Genomic DNA, 25,617 nt, shown 5'->3' on the forward strand with positions numbered 1-25,617 from the left:
CAGATGGGGAATAACTGTATCTACATATGACGGGTTCATCCAAAAGAGCATCATAGCTTCCAATACCAACAAATGGAACTGAATTCAAAAACACAATCAACGCCAACGTAGCAACAACATACCGTTTAGTCTTCTTTGGTTGGAAATAGTTTGCGTAACGGAACGGCATTGAAAGTGCAACGCATCTCTCAAAAGACATCAGTGTCCATATCGCCCCGGATGATAATGGAAATGTAAAGTTTGTAAAACCAACAAAATTGCACCAAACATTTGGTTTGTTTAAGAATACTGCTAGATAATAAACTGGTGTACGAATCGCAAAGATACTTACAGATACTAAATCAACAACAATCAAGGAGAATAAAAGTATTACATGGTTCTCATCTGGTCGTCTTTTTAAATATTTATAAAGAAAAATGCTCGCGATAAGATTAAATACAATTCCTAAAAGAAGAATTGTGTAGAGTGAAGTATACACAACCACGGCATCCACGTCAAAAAATGTAGCGTCATCATCATCACTCACGCTGCTAAAGTTTGTATCCATTTTGGTTTAAGTTGAAATTAATAGTTGTGCTTGATTAGCAACAGAAAATCGTCATAAAATAATTTGAACTTGACTGCAAACAAAAACGTAAAAAAAAGGTCTGAATTCAATTTACACAGTAACCATCGAAGAGACTTGCAAATCCAAAGAAAATACACAACAGTGAGCCAACCAAATACTTGTTGCAGACTGGGCAAAGTAAACATTTCTTCGTATTTAAGTGTATCCCATTACTTTAAATGTCGGATTTTTCAAGGGCTTCGGAAAACTAAATATTTTTATGATACTTAATGACAGGTAATTATCAATATAAGTACTCACCAAAGCTTTTAACAGGAACTCGATAGTTACTTCGAGAAATTAAAGTATGTATTTTTGTATTGTATTTAAAAGGCCCAATTATAAATGGGAACATCTTGCTGGACAATTGGTACCATTAGTGAAAGTATCCTATGATTGTATGAAATGGATTTTCATTGCAAAATTTGACAACATAGTTTACCAACTCAATGATTTAACAAGCTAATACTGAAAAGGTTTAACACGGTCACATACAAAAAGTATTCGACAGTAAGTTGTAGTATGGCCTTGCACACAGAGACCAGCACAGCAGCAACAGATGGCCATAGGGCAAGATGTAGGCTACTGTACACCTAAACTTTAGTCTACCGGTAACACAATAAAATGGAACCAATGATATAGAACAAATCAAAATCAAAGGATCATAGAGGACCTGAATCGGTAAAAACTCTCTGGCATTGATACAAAAAAAAAGTCAGAAACAGCTTAAGGAGGGGCATGATTGTTGTGAAAAGGCCTATTTTTTCATTCCAATTATCTAATTATCCAGCCTATGTATATCGTCTGCTTATACCAACATAATATACATATAGAAGAGAAAAAACAAGGCCATAATATACATGGCTGCAGTCGCGTGCTCAAATTTGAGTTAGTGTTTACCGACCGACCGACCGACATAGTGAGCTGTAGAGTCGCGTTAGCACGCACGCGACTAAAAACGGGTATAAGCTTGGTTCCCACGAGGGCACAATGCAAGATTGAAAGATAAAAAAAAAATAACATTAATGAATAATTGTTCTTAATTATCTACATTGTAACGCAAGACGTAAACACAAAAGACAATTGGAAATAATAACAAGATTCTTTATTGTTTCTTATCTTAAAATAATGATTCATATATTGTATAAATCTGCTGCACTACATTGGATGTCCATGATTCTAATAATCTATCTTATTATAACAACTAAAAATGAATATTCAATATAAATATATAAATCGGTGAAAAAGTAAACAGTGCAAAAATATAGATATTCTCTCATATATTGGTAAAACAATTAAAGTGATAATGGCTACATAATATAGACAAGCCCATTCCTTTCACATATTCTTACTGGACTCTTGGATTCAATATTCGACGTGCATCTCTAAACTAAGCAACAACCTGTTGCTAAGGTGCTGTACTACATGTATATGTCATGTGAGTGAATCTCAGAAACTTGGGGAAGATCATTGAAAAACATATAGACTAATTTTAATAGTTAGAGGCTATGAGTATATCATTAATTTAAACTGTCAGATCTCTCAACCATTGCAAATTATTGGAATGTTTAATGCTATAGCTGTGAAATACATTGGCAGCCCTTGCAATGCAACTGCCATTGAACTACATTGGGAGTCCTTGCAATGCAACTGCTATTGAACTACACTGGCAGCCCTTGCAATGAAACTGCCATTGAACTACATTGGCAGCCCTTGCAATGCAACTGCCATTGAACTATATTGGCAGCCCTTGCAATGCAACTGCCATTGAACTACATTGGCAGCCCCGTTGGCAGGCCTTGCAATGCAACTGCCATTGAACTATATTGGCAGCCCTTGTAATGCAACTGCCATTGAACTACATTGGCAGCCCTTGCAAAGAAACTGCTATTGAACTACAATGGTAGCCCTTGCGATGCAACTGCCATTGAACTATATTGGCAGCCCTTGCAATGCAACTGCCATTGAACTACATTGGCAGCCCTTGCAAAGAAACTGCCATTAAACTACATTGGCAGCCCTTGCAATTCAACTGCCATTAAACTACATTGAAACTGCATGTACCTAATCAACCACATTGTGTTGATTAGTCGCTTTTCACAGATACAGCCCTTTGTAAAATTACAACTGGTAGAAGAAGACTCACTCCACCAAAGATGTAGCAAGTTGTTGCACCCAGGCTCCAGTAAACTAAATAACAAAAAAAGAAATTGGTTTTAGAATATCTTGTTCCAATAACACTGTAGTCATCTAGCAAATAATAATAATTAGTCGGCTTAAGATTTGAAAACAGTACATACCAGATGATGCAATTATCGGACCAAATGCTCTAGCTAGTGCTCCTAGCGATCGGAAAATCCCCAAAACAGTTCCTTTTTGGTCATCTTTACCTGAAATATTCATAAAATAAAAACTAATAGTTTAAAATAATGTTAACAAATAATTGATATACAAAATATATGAAAGAAAATAATTAATACAAGCTTGAATCGACTAGAATCTACAGTAGGTTTATTAGGTCGTCGTCTAGCTATTTAGCGATTTCAGTTTTTTTTTAAATCTGCACGACTATAACACAAAATCCAAGGTCTGATGACTAAGCAAATAGCATCTCCATTATGATGTCATAGGTCATTGCAAAATCAAAAGTTCCATGTTACTATGTAATCTAACCCAACATAAGTAGTATTTTTGGATTCAAAGTGGAACTGTAGTAGACTGTATTATCGTTCAGTACACAAGACTGTAGTGACGTATAGTTAAACTGTATGCACTGATTATCTAGAGGCTAATAATTAGAGATTTTGATTGGCTTACCAAATGTAGATACAAGAGTTGTTAAACAAGGAACTACAGTTGCAGAAGCTGAAAAAGAAACAATATTCAGTGAAAGCTAATGCAAAACAAGAGGCCACACATTATTTTATTTATTTATTTTTGATTGATTGGATTGCATTTTCAGTAACTTAGTATTGCTTTCCAAAATGGTCCAGTTACAAGGTTTAAAAGCAAATAAAACAGTTAAAACATATATAACATAAATACAGAAAAATATAAGCATACACAATTTGAAATATATACAGAAAAAATGGAAGAAAATGTACATTAATATAAGTATAAAATATAATAAGATTAAAAACAGACTTACCGAATGAAAAGAGTGTGAGACCAAGGTAACAAACGAAGGGTGTTGTAGCATAGCCAATGATGATGAATGCAGGAATTAATACAATAATACCCTAACAAAATCAAACATTGAAATTAGTTTTCCAGTACAAAAAAAGGTTGAGAATCACATAACAAAATATCTGACTGACTGCCTTGTGTTTTTACAAATTAAGTTAAACAAATTATAATTGCTATTGGACTAATCAAAGTAAATAAAAAATAAAAAGTGTGATATGCCCAAATATGGTAGTGATATGACATCATCATTTCCATATATGGGCACATCACATTTTGTTGTCACATAAAGTTTGATAGTGTAGACAGAGCTTAAAACTCACCATAAGAGCAACTTTCTTTTCTTTTCCTGGTTGAATTCGTCTGACATATCCACCTTAATTACATTAAAATAATTATTAATACAGTAATTAATAATTATAACAATAATAAATAAATAATAATATACTTTATATCAGCAATATAAAAGAAAATTAGAGCACATAGGTTATACAAAAATATAGTACATCTTTTGAGACGTGTAGGGAGTTACTCCGGTATACTTAAGGTTAACTTGCTACTGTTTTTAAGATACTCACCCTGCACAATAGCCATGACAGAACCCATAAAGAAGAACATTCGGCCTTGTTGCATACTGATGGGCAAAAGAAGAAAAAGAAACGGATATAACTAATATCAATATTTATAAATAATCTTAATTATATCTTCATTAGTGTCTTGTTTATATATTGTGAAGTGAGTGAAATATTGCCTCAGAGGGCACATGTTGATATTTCAGCCTATGTTAAATGAATACAAGTTTTTCTTTTTTTTATTTGTGAATTATTAATGAACTGATTTTCTTGTTCTGTAAGTATATACATGTTTACACCAACAATTCAGAATTATAAGTTGAACATTGTAGGCACTATCTTGCTAAAAAACAAAGCAAAGCAAGTGCTGTATTTGGCAAAATTATATTTTGTAAAGTATACAATTATGCTAAATTGAAATTTGATGAAACTTTTCAACAAAATAAATGAATCTGTCAATAAAATAAAATACATTAATCATTAAAAATATATTAATAAATTTATAATGTGAAGCGCATTATGAAATACAGTATATACCTTGTGTAATTGAATCTTCTATGTACCAGAAAGGTAAGCGTGAATTCCAAGCCAGAAAAGATGAAAAGATAGAAGAAATATGAAAGGCCAACTTGACGCAGCATTGCTGAAAAGTAATTAGATTACATAATTGTTACAATCAAATCAATCAAATCAATCAATCAATCAAAGCAAATAAATCAAGCAATCAATCCATCAATCCAATAAATCAATCAATCCAATAAATCAATCAATCATTCAATCAAATCCATCAAATCAATCAAATCAATTAAGCAATCAATCCATTAATCCAATAAATCAATCAAATCAATCAATCATATCAATCAATCAATCAATCAATCAAATCATCAATCAATCAATCAAATCAATCATATCAATCAATCAAATCAATCAAATGTACAATAAATTTATATATATAATAAAATAAAAATGTTTAAGCAACAAAAAGTAAGGCCTCTATGACACATGATAGCTTCATCCCCTCTACTCAATTCTAATAATTGTTTTTTTGTACGCATCTAGCTCTTTAGAGACCCAACTTCTTTAATCACTCCTTGTATTATTAAAAGAAAGCAATTACCAGCTTAATGTTTACTACCAAACAGTAAAATAAATATTTTATAACCTACATTTTTGTCTAACTTCCTTAACAGCAGCAAAGTTGAATAATGAAATAGGGTTGATCAGGTCTTGAACATCAGTTAGTGAATTACTAAAAGAGTTTGCCTGAAAAAATGAAAAATTGATATAAAAAAGATTACAAAATAATGATCAAATCAATAATAATACCTTGTTTCAAAAGTTGCTTTCTAGATTATACCATGTATATATAGGGGTATTTTATTAATTATTTTGAAGTTAAAGCACTCTTCCCAGATAAAAAATGCTAACATATAATTATCCTGGCAAGTTATGAATAAAATACACTGACACAACTAAACCAAACTGTAACAAAATAATGACAAATGTCTTACCCGTTTTCCTTCTGGCAGTGTCTCTTTCATAAAGGCTATTATGAAAAGTAGGTCAGCCGTTGCCAGGGTGAGGGCAAGCAAAGCAGGCTTCACATAGAATGCGGTGCCCTCACCGACTCCACGACTAGCAAAGAAGGCGCCAATGAGAGGTCCAACAATGAAACCTATAGAGAAGGCAATACCAACAAGTGCCTGGAAAGAAATATAATATATAATTTATTTTACAAAAGCAATATGGCATGATGATTGTAGAAAAGAGTAAAAGTAACTATCTTTCAATAATCTTTTAACACCCTAACTTAATTCAGGCCTGTAGCCAGGGGTTTACAGCGAACCCCCCTTAATCAACTGCGAACCACCATCCCCGACATGCCCAATACCCTCATCACATCTCTAAAAATCCTCCAAATATGTGCGCCATAGGGGCCTGTGGCTCAAATACTTAGTGTTCGAACCGTGCCTTGACAGATCCTGGCTACGGCCCTGGAATTGCCAGAAAGTTCCTGAAATCTTACCATTCCTTTACCACGTGTTTTCGTTGAAGAAACATCAGTTACAATAGTAGTACTTAGACTAACATTACTTTTACTGAGGCCTCCAACGATTCTAGCAAGAACAAAGATAGTAAAATTGTGTGACATGGCCCACAGGATGTAAGAAGCAACAATCCCAATCTGAAGAGGAAAGAAAACATTTGGTTCAATTCATCTTTGTTGGTCTAATTCATATATACAGAATACACACTCAGAAACTCTTTGTTTAAAGACTGCAGATAAAATGTAAAAAAGGCATGAACAAAATCGCTTTATATATAAACTCTGTCTACACTATCAAACTTTATGTGACAAAAAAAAGAAACAGGTTGAAACATCGCACACGTATGCATCTTGTTATGGTTTAACGTAAAGAATTGTATACAGATATTATATAAAACCAGCTGAAAACATTTTTGAAGATTTAATTATTATGCTCACATCAGTAAATATTGATTTAAATACAGTATTCATTGTTTGTATTTACCATTGATATGATCATGAGTGGTCTTCTACCATAATAATCAGAAGCCGCTCCACAAACTGGACAAATTATAAACTGAAGAAAGCTGAACAACGAACCTATAATACCTGCAAATTAGAAATAATCATAAACTTGACTAGTGTCTTCATTTAGTAAATATGACCTACACTACATATGGCTCTGGGTATAACATTAGGGGAAAACAATGGATTATATACTCAAGTATGAGGTTACACTTTGTCATATAGGCGTTTGGCACAGTGTTTTGGATGTTGGACTATTGATTGTGAGATCTTGGGTTCGAATCCAACGCTTGTCACATTGCTTGTATCATCCTTAGGCAAGGCACTTTGCCTCTGTCCACCCAAGTGTACAAATGGGTACCTGGTAAGGTTAAGACACAACTTTGTGCTGATTACTAGCTGTATTATATGGGAGTACAGTATGTTTCCATATGTGACCAGAAATGACTTACCGTATATTTCGGTGTATAAGTCGCACTTTTGACACGCAAATTTGACATCTAAATTAAGGGTGCGTCTTATACACCGAACATAAATGCCTCACCACACAGATTGTACATATCGTCACCTCGCTGGCTAGGCCTGCTGAGTAGGCTAGGCCTAGCTACAGTGTACTAACCGTAACGTAACGGCAACCTGCTTCTGCCTAGTTTTCAAGGCATTTTAGCGTGATGTTATACTAAATATGATGAAAAGATTTGTTCATTATGGAGCTGTTTTAGGCGCTCCGATAACATTTCATTTGTAAACGATTACGATTGGAATAGTATTTATTTATAGTTATACGCACGATCGCCGACCGCCGTACCCCTAGCGCAAGCCCTTCTTGGCGGCCACATGGTGTACGGTATTCGACTAGTATATTCTCCAGTTGATTATAGCATGGACCTAGCGTACACACTTCTCGGATACATAGATACTAATCGAATACGATTGTCCGTGAAAACGTGCGCCCTCTCGAAATGATCGAGCGAGGCTAGCCCACACACGTGCGTGTTACACACACGGTCATGCACTCGATGTTGCGGGTGCGGCCGAGCCTAGGTAAGAAAAAAACCTAAATAAAAGACGCCGTTGTAGATATAACAAAATATATTATGGCGCTAGTTCCGTTTCGCACCTGTCATTTATTTCGACTCAAAATTTGTTAAATAAATTTATCGTGAGTACCACACCTTAGAATTAGGCCTCAAAAATACTTTTATGAAGGAGATCACACAAAAAGTAACAAATAAATGCTTTAAATTGATGAATATACAGACGTGTTTCTCGCACATCGGTTCCATACGCCATGTTCAAGGTTGTTGTTTCTATGGAGCGCCAAAAGAGCAATCATAATAGATCATGAGGGCTAAAAACTCAATATAATGCGTATATTTAATGCATTTATTGGTGAAAATTACGTTCAATTTTAATATATTTTGTCAATGTCAATGCAACAAAAATGTTACTGTTGATACTGTACATGGTTTTCGCAGTTTTCGTTAACTAAGTTTTAAGAATGAAAATCGACAAGTTCATCATCATATTACATGTACTGTAGTTTATACCTCAATGATCTAAATAATATTCCTCTTAGTCTTAGGCCTAGGCTAGGTAGTGATGCTGATTTAGGCCTAGGGTTTTGTTGCATTGACAAAATATATTAAAATTGAACGTAATTTTCACCAACAAATGCATTAAATATACGCATTATATTGAGTTTTTAGCCCTCTATTATGATTGCTCTTTTGGCGCTCCATAAAAACAACAACATTGAACAAATTGACGAACCGATGTGCGAGAAAGACGTCTGTAAATTCATCAATTTAAAGCATTTATTTGTCACTTTTTATGTGATCTCCTTCGTAAAAGTATTTTTGAGGCCTAATTCTAAGGTGTGGTACTCACGATAAAGGTTCTTAACAAATTTTGAGTCGAAATAAATGACAGGTGCGAAACGGAACTAGCGCCATATATTATTACAATAATATTGATTACAATTTAAAAAAACCTTGTTTTGATGAAATATAAAGTGCGTCTTATACATCGACGATATAAAAAATACCGATATTTTACTCCAACTTAGGGGGTGCGTCTTATACACAGGTGCGACTTATACACCGAAATATACGGTAAGTGTAATATAAATGATTTAAAACAGATTTTAAAGAGTTGAATATAGCTGTATACCTCCAAACAGTACTGAATTATATTTCTCTGTGTCAGGTATTCCCACGAGTTCTCTGAATGCAGTGCATGAGGACAGCATACTGTTGTACAATCCGCTCTGTAAAAAACATTAAAATAAAACATAATGCTATTGAGTGAGTGGCCGAGCGGTTAAGACAGTGGAACCGTAATCAGCTATACTAGGGTTGGAGGCTAGTTCTGGTGGTAGGACAATTCTTCTCGGATAAGGAATATAAAACATAGGTCCAGTGTACACACCTTGTTTGTGTGCACTTTAAAGAACCTCTTTTGAGTCGAGTAGGGAGTTACCCCGGCGTACTAGTTCACACACAGCCACTGTTGTGGACAGATGAGGGAGCTCTTTAAAGTGACTACACTGACATGATGTGACCCATAGGGAAGAAGCATGTACTTGAAAAGTGTAATATCTGAGTCCACAGCACCATGAGCAATGATCCATTCGTTGGAATTTGGCGCTTATACAAGAACTTGTATATCATGAACAAGATTTTATAAGTATGATTTTAATGACAGTTCATAGACTTTTATTACTATGTTTTATCTGTATATTTTTAATTAACATCTTCTTTAAAATTGTAAATGAAAGCATATAGTTTTATATTGAAATCAATCACCTTTTATGTAAATATGCCTACTTTTTAACTACTTTTAACACTGTAACAATCTTAGTAATATAGAAAGAGAAATATTCATACAAATAATTAATTGTTACAAATGTACCTTTATTTTTATATAGAATATATATACAAATAAAACAGAAAATTATAATAAAAGTGGGACGACCCCACACAAGACAAAAAAAAAAGAACTTGTATATCATTATTATTAACTAATTATCTTAAATACTAACAGGAAGTATAACTGTACTTAAAAGCATTTTTTTTTTTCGTTATACTGTGTTAAAAAATAAAAATAATGATAAGTAATAAAATACTAAATGCTATTGTGATACGATTCAATATTTTGACTGATTATAATTTGATAATATATATATATATATATAACATAATAATATAACTGTAATGTTTTAAACAAAGTTTTGTTTTTACCTGATCAGTATTACCGTAGTAGTCAAGAAGAGAAGGAAGCAATGGAAGAATCATGGTAAAGGCTAACAGATCAAGGAGTAGCGATACAAACACTATCTTCACCATTCCTGACATCTTCTCTTTGTCAACACCAGCCATCTCCTTCTTTTCTGAAAGTGCTGATCCAGCCATTCTCTTTCTCTCTAATCCAACTAGGAAAAACCGACCAAAATTTACTAATTAAATTTAAGGGCATTGAAATAAAAAAATCTAAATACTCTAAATCCAAAGCTTCGGTTATTCAATCTCCATGATATTGAAACAATCATTAAATTTTTGGATGGAATTTCATTTAAAACAAACAACATGCTAGTACTTTCTAGGCTGCTTCAGCAGCAAACAATACAATACAAGGCATTGTTATAGCATACTTTAAATGATCTCAGAGTGCTCTTATTATATCTACACCATAAGGTTGAACAGACATGCTGACACAGTAACTCTTAATAGCATTTAGTCTTTGTAGGACATTTACCAAACTTTCTACTTGGAGAGTTGGCCCTAATAATACAAATATATAATACCATATTTCTTTTTTTATTTAAATACAGTAGCTGCAACTCCTGACACACATAAATAAAATATTAAAAGTACAAATCATTCATTCATAAGTTTTAGTTTAGTTCCTGATACAGGATGAATGAAACATAATAGCATTTTGTGCATTGTCATCATTGATACACTTCTATTCAATAAAAGAAATTTAAGAAGCTTATGATTTATTAACAATAGGCCTATTGTCTACCTGAGGCCTCCTAGGTAGTAAGTATACTATTCTATAAACAATATTTTTATAAATAAAATGTAATATTGGAAAGAAAAATATTACAAAGAAAAAAGGGTAAATCATTAAAAATAGCGACTGTCTCACTTTTCTAATCCTATTACTATTTTGATTGGATGTCCCATTTCAACAAACACACTCCTCCTATCGAAGACCTACCACGTACACTTTTTTAGAGGCAAAAAATGTGATCTTGTGATCTGCACAACTGTCTGCACACGTTACACAGAATCAAACGCGTTACATACTACTACTAGGCCTAGCCTACCTAACTGTGTACGCCATTACAAATATTTAATATAGATTATTATAGTGTATATAGAGTATGCTTACTTCCTTGTGTTATACACCACGCCAAACAGGATATAACAACTACCTGTGCTGTGATCGTCCTTCCACTAAGTTAGGCCTAAAAATAAGAAGCAAGCACTACTACACACTAGCACCACCTTCCTCTTTTGTTGACTTTTGAAACGCATTCGAGCGTGAACGTAACCCTTGAACTTTCAGTCACGTAATAATTTAATCTGGCGCACATGGCATGTGATTCGATGGCTAAGCAAATATCAACTTTAAAATTAATTGGTAATTATTATAACCTAAGTAATTTAAGAAAGTAGGCCAATTGTTTTTTTTGTAATTACGCGACTTTAAACTGCTAAAAAATGTGCATCTAGCTAGGCTAGTTACTACTACACAAGCTAGGCTAGTAGTAGTAGTAGCCTGTGTAGGCCCAGCCCTATCTAGGCTAGGCCTCCTAATCTAATTTTAGCCTAGCTAGGCCTACTAGGGGCCTAGAGTAGTACAGACAGTAGAGTAGTAGTAGGCGTAGGTCCGGCAAAGAAATCTGTGCGCAATTTGATATAATATACTTGTTTGTTAATGACTACGCGAACACAGTCACGGAGACTAATTATTATAAAGTAATTTTTTATTGTTTTGCAGATATTGGTGTAAATCTGACAGGTAAGTTGTTTACCAACGATTAAAAATGAGCTAATGTTCAATAAATAGTTTGTAAATTTAGATTTCTACTGTGTTTTGTGTAGTAGTAGTATAGTACTAGCAAGGATGGCTCACTAAAAAGTTTTATAATATAATCTTTTATTTCCTTAGATAAAGTTTTCAGAGGACTTTATCACAGGAAACAACGACATCAAGGTATATAACAATTTTTAACATTTTTTTACTATTATTTTATACTAAATAAATATTTACCATGAATTGATATGAAAATAAGATGTATTTTCAAACAAAAACAATTGTGATTAAATCATAGTTCACTTAAAATTAAAAAATAATATCAGACATCTAAATTAGAATTATTAATGCTGCTATTTGTCTTTTTTTTAAATTATCCTTAGATGACTTACTTGAAGTTTTACAAAGAGCTCATAATGTGGGCATTCAAAAGGTATTGTATGCAATTGTAATTATTTTAACTGTAATATATTAAACAATTAATATTAAAAGCAATACTATTAAGCAATTTTACTCTTCAAGAAAAACTGCAACTAGTGATGTGCCCAAATATGGTAGTGATGTCCATATAAGGGCACATCACATTTTGTTGTCACATAATGTTTGATAGTGTAGACAGAGATTAATGTATGCTTACAACAAAGTTTGTGCAATAATTAATCTATTATCAACTGTTCAAATGTATCCTTACGACTGTTTTTCTGTAAATATTTTGTAGGTTTTAAATAATTCCTGTAATTTAGCAGATTTGTTGCTAATTGTTTGGTTTGCTATTACTATTTTAACTATACTACATTCCGTTATAAACAACTACTTAAATATTTTTCTTTATTATATATTTATTTTTCACATTTTCCCTCATGTTTAAGTTACAGAGCAGCATACAGTACATACTATATAATATATATTTTTCCTGCTTTGCTTTGTCCTTTTTTTCAAATTTTTCATATTTTTCATTTTCTGTTTTTCTATCTTATGTGTACCATTGCCTTTAATACATAATTAGGAATTCCTGAAATAATAAACTGAAATTGAAGACATATATGTAAAAACCTGTTTTAATATGATATGTTTATATTGGTTTTTATCTTAATGAATACATCTTTTTTATTACATTACAGATGATAATAACTGGAGGTAACCTTGAGGACAGCAAAGTGGCACTGGAGCTAGCAAAAACAAATGGTATATACATTTAAATTATTTTAAAAACAATCTTACATTTGTACATGCATTTTATGAGATCATCATTCATTTTGATACATAGAGGTTGTATTATACAATTAGAGGGACAACATTACAGCTCAAATAATGTCCCACTGTGGGGATGGACTGTCCAATATGGCTGCTTTACTCTATCAAACAAGTTGGCAATTTCAAGTGAGTTCCTGGCCTGCACAGTTACGCACCAATTTTTGATAATTATAAAACTGTCCACGAGAGGACATTCGACGTGAGCTACTTGCGTAGTGCATTGTTTCTATCTTTTTATCATAATTTACCGTAACATGTGCATTTAAGACAAGGAATGACCTGTTTTTAAAGTATATGCGTTATTTTTACAAAACATCAACAATTGTAGGGATAGTGTCTTTATTATGAATATTCAATATTTTTTAATTCATATAGATGCTTTATACAGTACAGTAGGATGTCATCCAACAAGGTGCAGTGAATTTGAGAATGAAGGATCAGAGACCTACATGCAGAAGTTGCTTGGATTAATCAATGGTGCAGAAGGCAAAGTTGTAGCTGTAGGTGAATGTGGTCTAGGTATATACTCTAACATTGGTGTATAATGCTACACTTTTATCTCCCTTTTAGCAGCCATGCTCTTAATCGGTACTAGCAAGGCAATCTAACAACAGAAAGCTGACCTCTGGTGTTCAAAGGGTTCATCTTTGGTTGCGGTGCGATCAGTTCCACACCCCTTAACAGTCACCGCGCGCCGTAGAAAATATGTACATAGTAACAGTACTGTTGGTATTTGTTGCAGCCAGACATAAGATCAAAGGACTGTTACAAATTCCTATCTTGGCAAGGTGAGCTCAGTGTCATGTTGTTAGATTGCCTGGGTACTAGACACCTTTCGATTTGTGATGCCATACAACTTATATATTGATGATCTTCGGTCGACGTCTGGACCTAGAAACATGCGCAGAATGGATTGACATGACCCAGCTTGTTACTAGGTTGTCAAAAATAATATGACCAATCTTGGATATACTGTAGGTTCACACAGCGATGAGAGATATTTTTCCTTATTTTTCAACTATTTGTTTTTTATTGTGCTGTATATAAATATATGAATCAAGTTGACTATTAGATTTAATATCTTTACCTTATAGATTATGACAGGTTACACTTTTGTCCAAAAGAAACGCAGTTAAAGTAAGTTTTATATAGAAATTATTGACTTATATGAGGCTCTGTGTACCATTTTGACAAAAAGTAATGTGAGCTCCGTTGAGCTTTCATTTGGTAAACATTCATCATTAACACACATGGTTTCTCGTTTTGGCTTAATGTATTTAGAATGCATAACAGTGGAATGCTTTCTAACATTGGCTCTCTTTATGTGAGTGTACAACTATTTCCACTTTACTACTTTTTCTGTAAGATGCTTTCTTAGTTTGTTATTATTTTTAGCGGTTGTATGTTGTTTATTTGCTGTATGATTTGGATTAACTTGCCTCTGTTTGTTTTATAGATATTTTGAGCAGCAAATGGAATTAGCAGAGAAGTCAAAACTTCCAATGTTTCTTCACTGTCGTAACTCGCATACCGATTTCATCGGTGAGTTCTCAAATAAAGTTTACTTTCGCAATGCTGAACATCTTTTCCTAACCATTAACATCAGAATTTCTGAAATGCAGACGTATTTGGTTAGTTTCAGGTGTTCAGTTGAGAAAGTTAGAATCAAGTCATTGATATCGGCAGTCAGTGGTAAAATAGTGACCTTTAACCCCACTTCCAAATTTGGTTTTACCTTGGCCTAAGTTAGTACTAAACTGAAGTATTATTATTATGCAAATTAGTGAGTTCATTCATCCATTCATCAGTGGAAAATTACTTCAATTTATTGTCATTTGCATATATAAAGTATACAATTATGTTTGCTCTGAGATATACAAAAACAGATAAATGAAAAACTAACAAAAACAATTACAAAGTGTCACATCACTCTCGTACGGCATACTGACAAGCATTCAGTGCCCGAATGGCAGCTGGATAAAATGTGTAAGAGAGATGATGGACCTGTAACATCTACCACTACGTAACACCAACATCATCACCAATGTTTTAATTTCTTTCAGTCTGAATAGGATAGTAGTTAGTAGTTGATAAGAATAACATAAGAATAAATATTCATTTCTTTTTTTAAAGATATTATGAAGAGAAATCGAGACAAATATACAGGAGGTGTGGTATGTATGTAATCTTCAACCATCTTTCCTTATAAAATGCTTTTTCAAAGTCAGTCTTTTTTTTTGGTTAAAAAATCTGAGTTTATCTGAAAATCCTGACAAAAAATAAACATGACTTAGAGACTACACCTTCTCATCCCAGAAGTGTCTAAGTCTTGTTTTAGATTGGAGTCTGTAGTGCCCCACATATTTGTTACTACTAAAGCTCTGTCACAGTGATAAAAAATGTGATGTGCCCATATATGGACATGATGATGTTTTATCACTATAATATAATAATATAATATAAAAATGCGACATTTATATAGCGCTATTTAATGAAGATCAGAGCGCTGTGGTCTTAGATGTTACACCTTTTCAACAACATTCTTCTCCCCTAAGAGTCACATCATGTCATCGGCAGCCAACTATGGCGCCATTACGTCTGTCCACGACAGTGTGTGTGAACTAGTACACCAGGGTAACCCCTACTCGTCTCGAAAGATGTACTAGGTTCTTTAAAGTGCACACGAGCAATATGCATACATAGTCCTTATTCGAGAAGACTTGTTCTACCACCATAACCATGGAGCGAATGAGTCTCAAACCCTTGCCGATGTTATGGCTTTGGATTACGGTTCCACTGTCTTAACCACTCGGCCACTCACTCACTCTTACCATATTTGGGTATATCACTACAATAATTCGGCACATCACACTAGTTTGTTAGTGTAGACAGAGCTTAAAGTGATACTGTAATTTGATTAGGTTCACAGTTTTGATGGGTCAAAGGATGAAGCAAAGGCCTTTACAGATTTAGGTCTTTATATTGGAATTAATGGTTGGTAAGTTACAGTAGTTAAGTTGAGACTGAGTAAGTTAAACTGCCCCCAACTTTTATCAAATTCTTCCTCCCAGACTACTTCTTCATTATTTCTTGTGAGACTGCATTTTGGTCTGAATGGTAAAATCAGATTAAAACCAATTGTTTGACTAAATGTGTCATTTTTATTTGTTAGTTCGTTGAAAACTCAAGAAAACATTGATGCAATGTGTTCTATACCTGCTGAATGGTTAATGATAGAAACGGGTAAAAATGGCGACTTTAATCTATTTGATTTAGTAATTCTCTACAAATTTACACTATACTGTAAACTTCTATTTATTAGTTACCTATTTTAGAAATACAGTACTTCTTTACAATACAATGTATAATGCACAGTATATTGTATACTGTGCAGTATAATATACTGTGCAATGTACAGTATTGTATACATTGCACAGTGTATTATACTGTGCAGTATATTGTATACTGCACAGTATAATATAATGTAGAGGTATTGTGCAGTGTAGTGCATACTGTGTATTGCATAGACATCCATATTGCAATGCTATATATCATAGCTACAATGGAAAACTATTTAACTGCATAAAAAATTAATTTTTTTTCATATGTAGATGCTCCATGGTGTGAAGTTCGGCCTACTCATGCTGGGTCAAAGTTCATACAAACTACCTTTCCTACACGCAAAAAAGAAAAATGGGAGCAAGGGTCATGTGTAAAAAGCCGCAATGAACCATGTCACATTATGTAAGATATATTTATGCAGCATTGTGTAAAATTATCCTTTATAAAGCAAATAATACTCAATTTTCATAAATTGTTACCTTAGTACAAACATATGAAAGTGTTTCTGTGTTATCAATGTAACATTTTGCAACAACAGGCCTCAAACATTGATGCAACAGTGGTATCTGCGCATATTTGAATATGAGTTTTTTACACTGCAATTTACATTACTATATGACAAACTAGTGTGTGAAAGCATTGTAACTCAGTCAGATTCCTGAGAGACATCCATGCAACAGTTTGTTACATGTGTGAATCGAGTATTAGAGGATGTATCTCCTGTTCCAATACATTTTTTGTAGAGGCTTTTATACACGATAAACGTTGGGGTTTTTTTCATTTGTAGGCAAGTTTTAGAAGTTATGGCAGGTACCAGAGGAGAAGATGCAACTGAACTTTCTGATATAATGTATCAGAATACACTTAATCTTTTCTTTGACAAAAGATCTTGAAAATAAAAATAGTATTGTAACCAAAATCTGAATATGCAGGATCTTAACCTTCAGGATTTCTTCAGCTTTTGGGCAACACTAGTGCTTCATCAGTGCAAGTGTACCTGGACAGAATTGAGAATATAAAGCAGACAAGCGTTGCCTGAGTGGACTGGAATAAAAGATATATATATATATATATATATATATATATATATATCTGCAGACAGTACTGTTTCGATCTTATTAGATCTCGTCAGAAATGTACCCCATATATTTAGGTCATAATTTTTATATACTAAATAATATTTGTTAACAGATATACGGCAGCCAATATAAGTCCCTGACGTGTTGACATCCCTTCGCTCTTGCCTATAGTTCACTATCTATTTAATTATATTACCTATTTGGTTTTGCATTATCCATTATAATGATTGAACTTTCACCGTGTTCAGTTAAACATTAATGATTAGATTATGAACTATAACGTACTGAAAAATGAAAAGAGAAGATAGAAATGAAGAGGAAGAATAAAAAGAGAGAAAGGGAGAAAGGAAAAAAAAGATGAGAAAGGAGAAGTGGAAAAATGAAAAGAGAAGATAGAAAGGAAGAGGAAGAATAAAAAGAGAGAAAGGGAGAAAGGAAAAAAAAGATGAGAAAAGAGAAGTGGAAAAATGAAAAGAGAAGATAGAAAGGAAGAGGAAGAATAAAAAGAGAGAAAGGGAGAAAGGAAAAAAAAGATGAGAAAGGAGAAGTGGAAAAATGAAAAGAGAAGATAGAAAGGAAGAGGAAGAATAAAAAGAGAGAAAGGGAGAAAGGAAAAAAAAGATGAGAAAAGAGAAGTGGAAAAATGAAAAGAGAAGATAGAAAGGAAGAGGAAGAATAAAAAGAGAGAAAGGGAGAAAAGAAAAGAGAAGAAAAAAGATGAGAAAGAAAAAGTGAAAAAAAATGAAAAGAGAAGATGAGGAGGGAAAAGAGGAAGAATAAAAAGAGAAGAAAAAAAGGAAGACTAGAAAGGAAGAAGAGGAGGGAAAAGAGGAAGAATAAAAAGAGAGAAAAGAAGATTCAAGATAGAAAAAGAGAAAGAAGAGAAGAAAAAAGGGGAAAAAGAATAGAAATGTAAAGGAGGAAAAAAAGAGAACAATGGAAAATGAAGAAATAATTTGACAATGCATCAAGCACAAATTAATCTTTGGATCTCGGGTTATCGTCTGTCATGACTGGAATTGAGCCATATATGGTAGTGATAGTTCAAGTGCTTGATTATGGTGATTGAAAGAATTTGGTAAAGCAGAACAGACATCGTGAAAATAATTATAAACAATTTAAGTGGTGCTACAGCACTTTCTTTTATGTTATAAGGTAGTAATTTTCTTGATTTTCAATTACTGACTATTCTTTCGATACAGAAGAAAATGCTGACGAAAATAACACTACAAGTCGAGATCAATTTTAAGTTGAAAATGTATTATTTTACAATAAACCATGTTGAACCCAGAACAGGACACTGTCTTAAATCATAAAGTACCGTGTATAATGAGCAGTAACATACATTAAAATTAATGTCTCTGCCTAAACAGAAAGTGCTATATTCTATACTATTAGACCTACCACATTAGAGAAAATTAAATTATATACGTGTATATATATGATTTTTTTTATTATTAAACTTTGTTTAATGAGGGTGACTCAAAACAGCCTTAAAAAACGGGAACGATAACAAATACAAAAAGACGAGAAAAAGGAAAACGAAATGATGATGTGTCATAAATCAAAGAATAACATTTGAAACACATTAATATTTATTTTATGACTCAAATTAAATAGATTGGCCTAGTTAATTCTAAATTAAGAGGGTATCCAGGTTGCAACTATGATTATTAAAGGTCATTATACAGTATGGTAAACTTTTATGTGGGTAGATATAGAAAGACGTTCTATTTCAATGATTTTTATAGTTATTACTGACGTGTAAACACCAGGGTTGGCACACTGACCTCTGATCAGTACATTGATATCAACCTACAACTGATTAAGAAAGCATTTATTAAAATCAGAATGCAATATTAGGAAACTTCATAAATCGTTTTTTAAAAGAAAAAACACAAAATTCGATGTATTTTAATGTAGGCCTACAATAAATAAAGACGAAGTGTGGCATATAGTAGGTCTAGGCTTATATATCCCTTCCAAGGTTTTTTTTCTCTTAAAATGAAACATCCCGCATTTAAAATGAAATTATCAAAGATTTTATACCATCCTTATTTGGCGGTTTGGCAAGGAATACATTCATTATAGTTTGTGATTTTGACGAATTATTAAATCATTTTTTCGGGAGAATCTATTCTATCTAACTGGTAAGCCTATTATTTTTTTAACAGTTATATTATTCAACGGGATTAGCAGATAGGCACAGTTGTGTTATAGTATAGTATTACTATTTTAGGCTTAAAGTGGCTCAGATAAAACATTAAGCACAGAAACTAGTAGATTACTTTAAAAGACAATTGATGGCCCTCTAGTTGACACGAAAACAGGGCAGTGTGTTAAAGGGTAACTCCGAGGGTTGAAATTCATATTGTTTATTTATTTGCAACATTTATAATGTTGTAATCCCTACTTATGTTTCGACAGCGGAAAAGCAGAACAAGTACTTTGGCGCTATCTGAACCTTTTCGTATTAATGTATAGGTTATATTACCGTAAATCTTTTTGTAACCCCGGGACTATTATTCTTTGATTGTTTTTTAGAGTGGGTTACTATTAGAAGGTGGGTTACTATTAGAGTAGTGGGTTACTATTACTAATCTTAAATTAGGCACCTGAAAATAGTAATCCACCCCACCTTTTCCGGTCAGCAACTCATAGCAAAATAATGAAACGGTACGAATAAATAAATTTGGTTGAACTTAATTAACTTTACTTTATAAACTCAAAAACACTCAATCCTCTCAACATGCATTATCTCCTTATCATCATCATTTTGTCAATCGTTTTTGTGACTAATAGTAACCCCCATGGGTTACTATTAGAGTAGTGGGTCATTATTATAGATTGACTTATAAGGTGGGTTACTATTAGAAGGGGGGGTTACTATTAGAAGGGGGGTTACTATTAGAGTGTGGGTTACTATTAGAGTGTGGGTCACTATTAGTGTGTGGGTTACTATTAGAGTGTGGGTTACTATTAGAGTGTGGGTTACTATTAGAAGGGGGTTACTATTAGAAGGGGGGTTACTATTAGAGTGTGGGTTACTATTAGAGTGTGGGTCACTATTAGAGTGTGGGTTACTATTAGAGTGTGGGTTACTATTAGAGTGTGGGTTACTATTAGAAGGGGGTTACTATTAAAGTGTGGGTTACTATTAGAGTGTGGGTTACTATTAGAGTGTGGGTTACTATTAGAAGATTTACGGTATATTATAAGGTTTGTATACTGTAGTAATAGAAAACCCGGAGCTACGCTTTAAGTAACTCTTTCAGATTTGGTTTCAACTTCTGACGGACACATCTAGCAATGGCAGTAAACTGGGGAGGTCTTATCGGTGTCGTCATCTTTTACGTCATCATCTTGGCAATTGGACTTTATGCTTCCAGAAAGAATAAAGGAAAATCATCTATGGAAGATGTCATGCTGGCTGGACGAAACATCGGGATGTATCTTGGTGTTTTTACTATGACAGGTTTGAGCTTTTGTAGCATATAGGTCTAGTCCGTAATTATATATTTAACTAATAATACACTGTATTATACTGTAAAATATACGGTAATATAATACTATAATATCACTTATATCAAAACCATCATTGTTCATGTATCACTTCATCAAAACAAAACCACCACCATCAAAATACAAGACTGAACGAATTCGTTTTCATCAGTTAAACGGTACACTTAATTTTTGTAATACTTTTACTATTGCAGCCACATGGGTTGGTGGTGGATATATCAACGGTACAGCACAGTCGATTGTTGATTCGGGGTTACTTTGGGCACAGGCCCCATGGGCTTATTCAAGTAGCTTATTCATAAGTAAGTTCAAATTTGACTCATATTGCAAACGTCATCAGTCATAGGCCTAACTTAGCTAAGCTACTAACATATCCTAAGATATTATTTCAATTTTATGATGTTTTTTGATCAGGTGGACTTTTCTTTGCAAAGAAAATGCGAGAAAAAAACTATGTGACCATGCTAGATCCTTTCCAGATGAAGTTTGGAAAAAGAATGGGTGGACTTTTGTTTCTCGCAGCTCTTTCTGGAGAGATTTTCTGGTCTGGATCGATACTTGCTGCTCTTGGTACGACAATAACGAAATATTTGTTGATATTTAGCAAACCGATTATTATGATTTAAAGCTATTTTCCCTCTTTTATAATTTTTTTTTTGTTTTTTTGTAAAAATCACTGTAAATATACGTTATTATGGTTACTATTATAATACCAAAACAATGTACGATTGATTGAATAAAGTTCACATATATACAAAAACAATTAAAAAAAAGTGAGTTGACCAATCACAAGCGAAGTTCGGATGATCTATCGCGTCGTGATTGGTCAAATGTTGCGTTGTGCTAAATAATACCGGAAACACAAAGTTGGTATAATTTAGAAATCTAATGGCGGCATCTTATCAAATTAAGTGAGACAAAGGAAGAACTAAGTGAAATGGCACAATGACATTTCCCAAGCAATTGGTATAGTATTGATGAAAACATTCACCAAATATACAGTTATTGAGTCAAATTGGAGAAGCCGTCACTTGAAGTGAAAATGGCTAGAAATGATGATAATAATAATAAGTAAATTCGATGACGTTTATTTAATCTAAGTCATCAAATCGAATCAAATTATAGATATATCTTGTTTCTTTTTTATACTAGGCTCAACGGTCAGTGTAATTCTTGGTATCGACAAAACGCTTGCTATAATCGTATCCTCCTGTATTGCCATGTCATACACTCTCTTTGGAGGACTTTATTCAGTGGCCTACACTGATGTTCTCCAGTTAACGTGCTTATTCTTTGGTTTGGTGAGTGTTTTTTTTTTATTTTGGAAGATCAAAGTGTATATTTACAAAAAGGTAAATTGTTAGCGTAACACTCTTTTTTCTGGTGTTGAAGGTGAATAAAATTTACGAAGAATTCTATTCAAAGCAACATAATTACCAAGTTCTCAATTGCAAAGCTTAAAAGTTACTTTCTAAACTGACGTGTAATGTTTATTTGTAGTGGTTGTCGATTCCATTTGCCTTGGCAAACGAGCATGTTACGAGTATTACAGAGACGAATTGGTTTGGCACCTGGGAGAACAAATATACTGGTGTCTGGTTGGACTATGCCTTTTTATTGGTATGATAATTATTTCATTACTGTATTCTCAAGAAAGAAATATCCAATATTTTATCTTTCTTTATTTCCATTCACAAAATCATAAACATACATAAATCATTATAAACATACAATATGTATAATAGGTAACTGAAATTAATTGTTGAGTTTTAGAGTAATAAAATTGGGTGCAGTTGTTGAAGTTGAAAAGCAGCTAGGTTGATAAACAAATTCCAGTTCACCATTGTTCTTTTTGATAATAGAGAGATTTTCGACCTATGACCTAGTCGGTTGTCGCAAATTGAAAGCTCCATATTAATAACAAGGCAATCTAACAACAGTATGCTGGACTCCGTAGATCAAAGGGTTTATCTGTGGCTGCGACACGATTAGCACGTCGCTTAACAGACACCGCGCGCCGCGGAGAATACGTCCAGTTGTACAACTGTCGGTATTTACCTCAGCCAGACAAAGTACTGTTACGAGTTCCTATCTTGAGCTCAGTGTCATGTTGTTAGATTGACTTGTTAATAGTAAGCTAATATTTAAGTAAAATTAGATTATATGTTACATTAGATTTTAGGAGGAGTACCATGGCAAGTCTATTTCCAGCGCGCACTGTCTGCAAGAACTCCACGGCACGCTCAGATTCTATCGTATGCTGGTGGCTTTGGCTGCATCATCATGACCATACCATCTTTTCTGATTGGCGCCATTGCAGTTAGTACTAGTAAGTACTGTAACACATTAATGACTTGACTTTAATTATTTTTCTTGTCTGTTTTTTTGGGGTGGCATCAAAATATTAGCAAGGCAGGTAAACATAAAGTTTTTTTTAATTTAAATTAATTGTGTATGTAGATTGGAATGAGACCGCATATGGCCAAGAAATCACAGACAGCAACATTGTACTTCCTCTAGTGCTGCAATACCTGACTCCTCAAGTTGTCTCCATCATCGGTCTTGGAGCTGTCTGCGCCGCTGTGATGTCATCAGCCGATTCGTCACTACTTTCATCCAGTTCAATGTTCGCTAGAAATATATACAAGCTTCTAATAAGACCAAATGTTAGTATTTTTTCTCTTTTTTATTTCTTCTTATTAAAGTAGTACGGTAATTGCCAAATAGTTAAATTTAATTGAATAAGGTTATGGTGCGCGAAGGGTATGGTGCGCAAAGGGTATTGCAGGTCGATGTATATAGCACTGATCATTGTCATTTGCCTTAATCGGCTAAAACATATTGTGGAATTGATTTTCCGGTCGTGTGGTTTGATTTCACATTCAACCCAAGCTATCAACCTAACTCCGTCAACGTGCACTACAGATTTTTTTTTGCTGTTACATCATTGCAGCGCTACTTTCATGCTACCGCATAACCTGTCATTTGTATAATTGTACCATTCATCAACATGCAGTATATAAAACAGCACTATTTTTTTCCTCTACCAAAAGTCTTTTGTTTTCTTCATACGCTGCATTACATAGTTTCTGTGGTTTTATTCCATTTGCAATTCACCAATTCCCATAGCAACATACTGTATTTTTAATAATCCACCCACTTTATCTTCCAATGCTGCTACTTACATTTTATGATGCCGACTGTATCAACTTTTTATTATTTCTTTTCAAGGCAAGTGAAGAAGAAATCATATGGGTGATGAGATGCGCCATTCTTGTATCTGGAGCCATCTCCAGTACTTTAGCAATAACAATTAATTCAATTTATGGACTCTTCTATCTGTGTTCCGATTTCGTATACGTCGTACTTTTCCCACAACTTGTCTGCGTGGTATATATTGACTATACCAACACGTATGGGTCACTTGTCGCGTATATTTTAGGACTAACACTACGACTCGGTGGAGGTGAACCACTGCTTAGTCTCAGTCCGTTTATAGAATACCCGTTTTTTGATAATGGCGAACAGTTGTTTCCGTTTCGTACATTTTCTATGCTCGTCTCCTTAACAACACTTATCCTTTTTTCTTATCTATTTCACTACATATTTACCAAAAATGTCCTGGACAAGAAATGGGACATTTTTAAATGCGTAACAAACATGACATCACCGGCGGCGGATGTCGGTCTGGATGACATATTTAGGCCTAGGTCCAAACCATGATGGTTACAATTATTATTTATAAAAACTTCACTGCTACAAGATTAAAATCGATAAGTATAATCGATTCGTGTTAAACTTTCTTTACATTTAGTTCTAACGACATCTTAACCAAACAACGTCATATAGTCTAATGATTCAAATAAAGAATAATAAATAGAAATAGAAATAAATAGATACGTTTATTTGATCATTTGGTATTTCTGTATATTTTACATCATCTAAAAATTCTAGAATTAGAGCACACAATCAAACAAAATAAAACTTAATTAGTGAATTGTAATCTTGATTATTTTCACGTAATGTCCGTGATTCGAGGGAGGTCAGTTTTTGTTCGCTCTATGATTGGTCCAAGATTTAATGATGGTCAGCTTTTGCCTGCTCTTCCCTGATTGGTCCAAGATTTAAAACTGATAAAAAATGCTGACCATCATCGCGATCGTTAGATATATAATTGAATGTTTGACAAGTTTCAGTTAGAAGCACTCGCCACTCAAGTTAACATCACACGTCTGGTCTGGAGAAGGTAAATATAATTTAGAAAAATGGATAGTTTATCAGCACCATATCATTCTATAGGGCTACTGTAAATCAGTGAATGTTTAGGGCAATTTTATACAATTTAAAGGTAAATTTAAAAATAAATATTTATATATAGAGTTTAGTGTTTATTTTAGAATGTATATTAGATTAAACTTGTATTTATTTTATATTTTACGGCGGTATGATTCATGTTAAGTG

General features: G+C 33.4%; 4 protein-coding genes across 6 annotated transcripts in view; 3 read left to right on the forward strand and 1 right to left on the reverse strand.

Annotated features, from left to right (window-relative positions):
- LOC144837999 (protein C10-like) overlaps positions 1-9,445 on the forward strand; it is a 46,396-nt gene extending 36,951 nt beyond the window's left edge. The window contains exon 4 of the transcript XR_013611597.1: positions 9,435-9,445. The gene's annotated coding sequence lies outside the window, so the exon portion shown is untranslated. The remainder of the gene's footprint in view (positions 1-9,434) is intronic.
- LOC144837982 (major facilitator superfamily domain-containing protein 10-like) lies at positions 1,691-11,442 on the reverse strand. Of its 3 annotated transcripts, none has more exons than XM_078693308.1 (14): positions 11,312-11,442; positions 10,156-10,346; positions 9,086-9,182; positions 6,894-6,997; positions 6,389-6,547; positions 5,874-6,065; positions 5,529-5,625; positions 4,900-5,005; positions 4,369-4,424; positions 4,114-4,166; positions 3,756-3,846; positions 3,425-3,472; positions 2,908-2,997; positions 1,691-2,797 (listed from the first exon to the last, which is right to left on the reverse strand). In XM_078693308.1, exons 2-14 carry the CDS (start codon positions 10,324-10,326, stop codon positions 2,694-2,696), a joined length of 1,368 nt encoding a protein of 455 aa, XP_078549434.1. In that variant the 5' UTR covers positions 10,327-10,346; positions 11,312-11,442; the 3' UTR covers positions 1,691-2,693. The 3 variants fall into 3 exon arrangements, with proteins under 3 accessions (XP_078549434.1, XP_078549432.1, XP_078549435.1); XM_078693306.1 differs by having other exon boundaries at positions 10,156-10,337; positions 11,312-11,410; XM_078693309.1 differs by lacking the exon at positions 11,312-11,442 and adding an exon at positions 10,675-10,695.
- On the forward strand, positions 11,295-19,072 carry LOC144837993 (deoxyribonuclease TATDN1-like). The gene is made up of 13 exons (XM_078693323.1): positions 11,295-11,563; positions 11,924-11,944; positions 12,095-12,139; positions 12,343-12,392; positions 13,081-13,144; positions 13,589-13,732; positions 14,308-14,350; positions 14,670-14,755; positions 15,347-15,387; positions 16,135-16,211; positions 16,386-16,456; positions 16,825-16,957; positions 17,343-19,072. The coding sequence occupies exons 1-13, from the start codon at positions 11,515-11,517 to the stop codon at positions 17,446-17,448; spliced, it is 930 nt and encodes a 309-aa protein (XP_078549449.1). The 5' UTR covers positions 11,295-11,514; the 3' UTR covers positions 17,449-19,072.
- Positions 19,073-19,679: 607 nt separating this feature from the next.
- LOC144837977 (high-affinity choline transporter 1-like) lies at positions 19,680-25,462 on the forward strand. Its single transcript, XM_078693302.1, has 9 exons — positions 19,680-19,784; positions 20,910-21,109; positions 21,351-21,458; positions 21,571-21,726; positions 22,309-22,457; positions 22,657-22,776; positions 23,332-23,485; positions 23,617-23,822; positions 24,388-25,462. The coding sequence occupies exons 2-9, from the start codon at positions 20,944-20,946 to the stop codon at positions 24,877-24,879; spliced, it is 1,551 nt and encodes a 516-aa protein (XP_078549428.1). The 5' UTR covers positions 19,680-19,784; positions 20,910-20,943; the 3' UTR covers positions 24,880-25,462.
- Positions 25,463-25,617: the final 155 nt, after the last annotated feature.

The sequence above is a fragment of the Antedon bifida genome, chromosome 3 (assembly GCF_963402885.1).
Source record: "Antedon bifida chromosome 3, ecAntBifi1.1, whole genome shotgun sequence".
NCBI classification, from domain to species: domain Eukaryota; kingdom Metazoa; phylum Echinodermata; class Crinoidea; order Comatulida; family Antedonidae; genus Antedon; species Antedon bifida.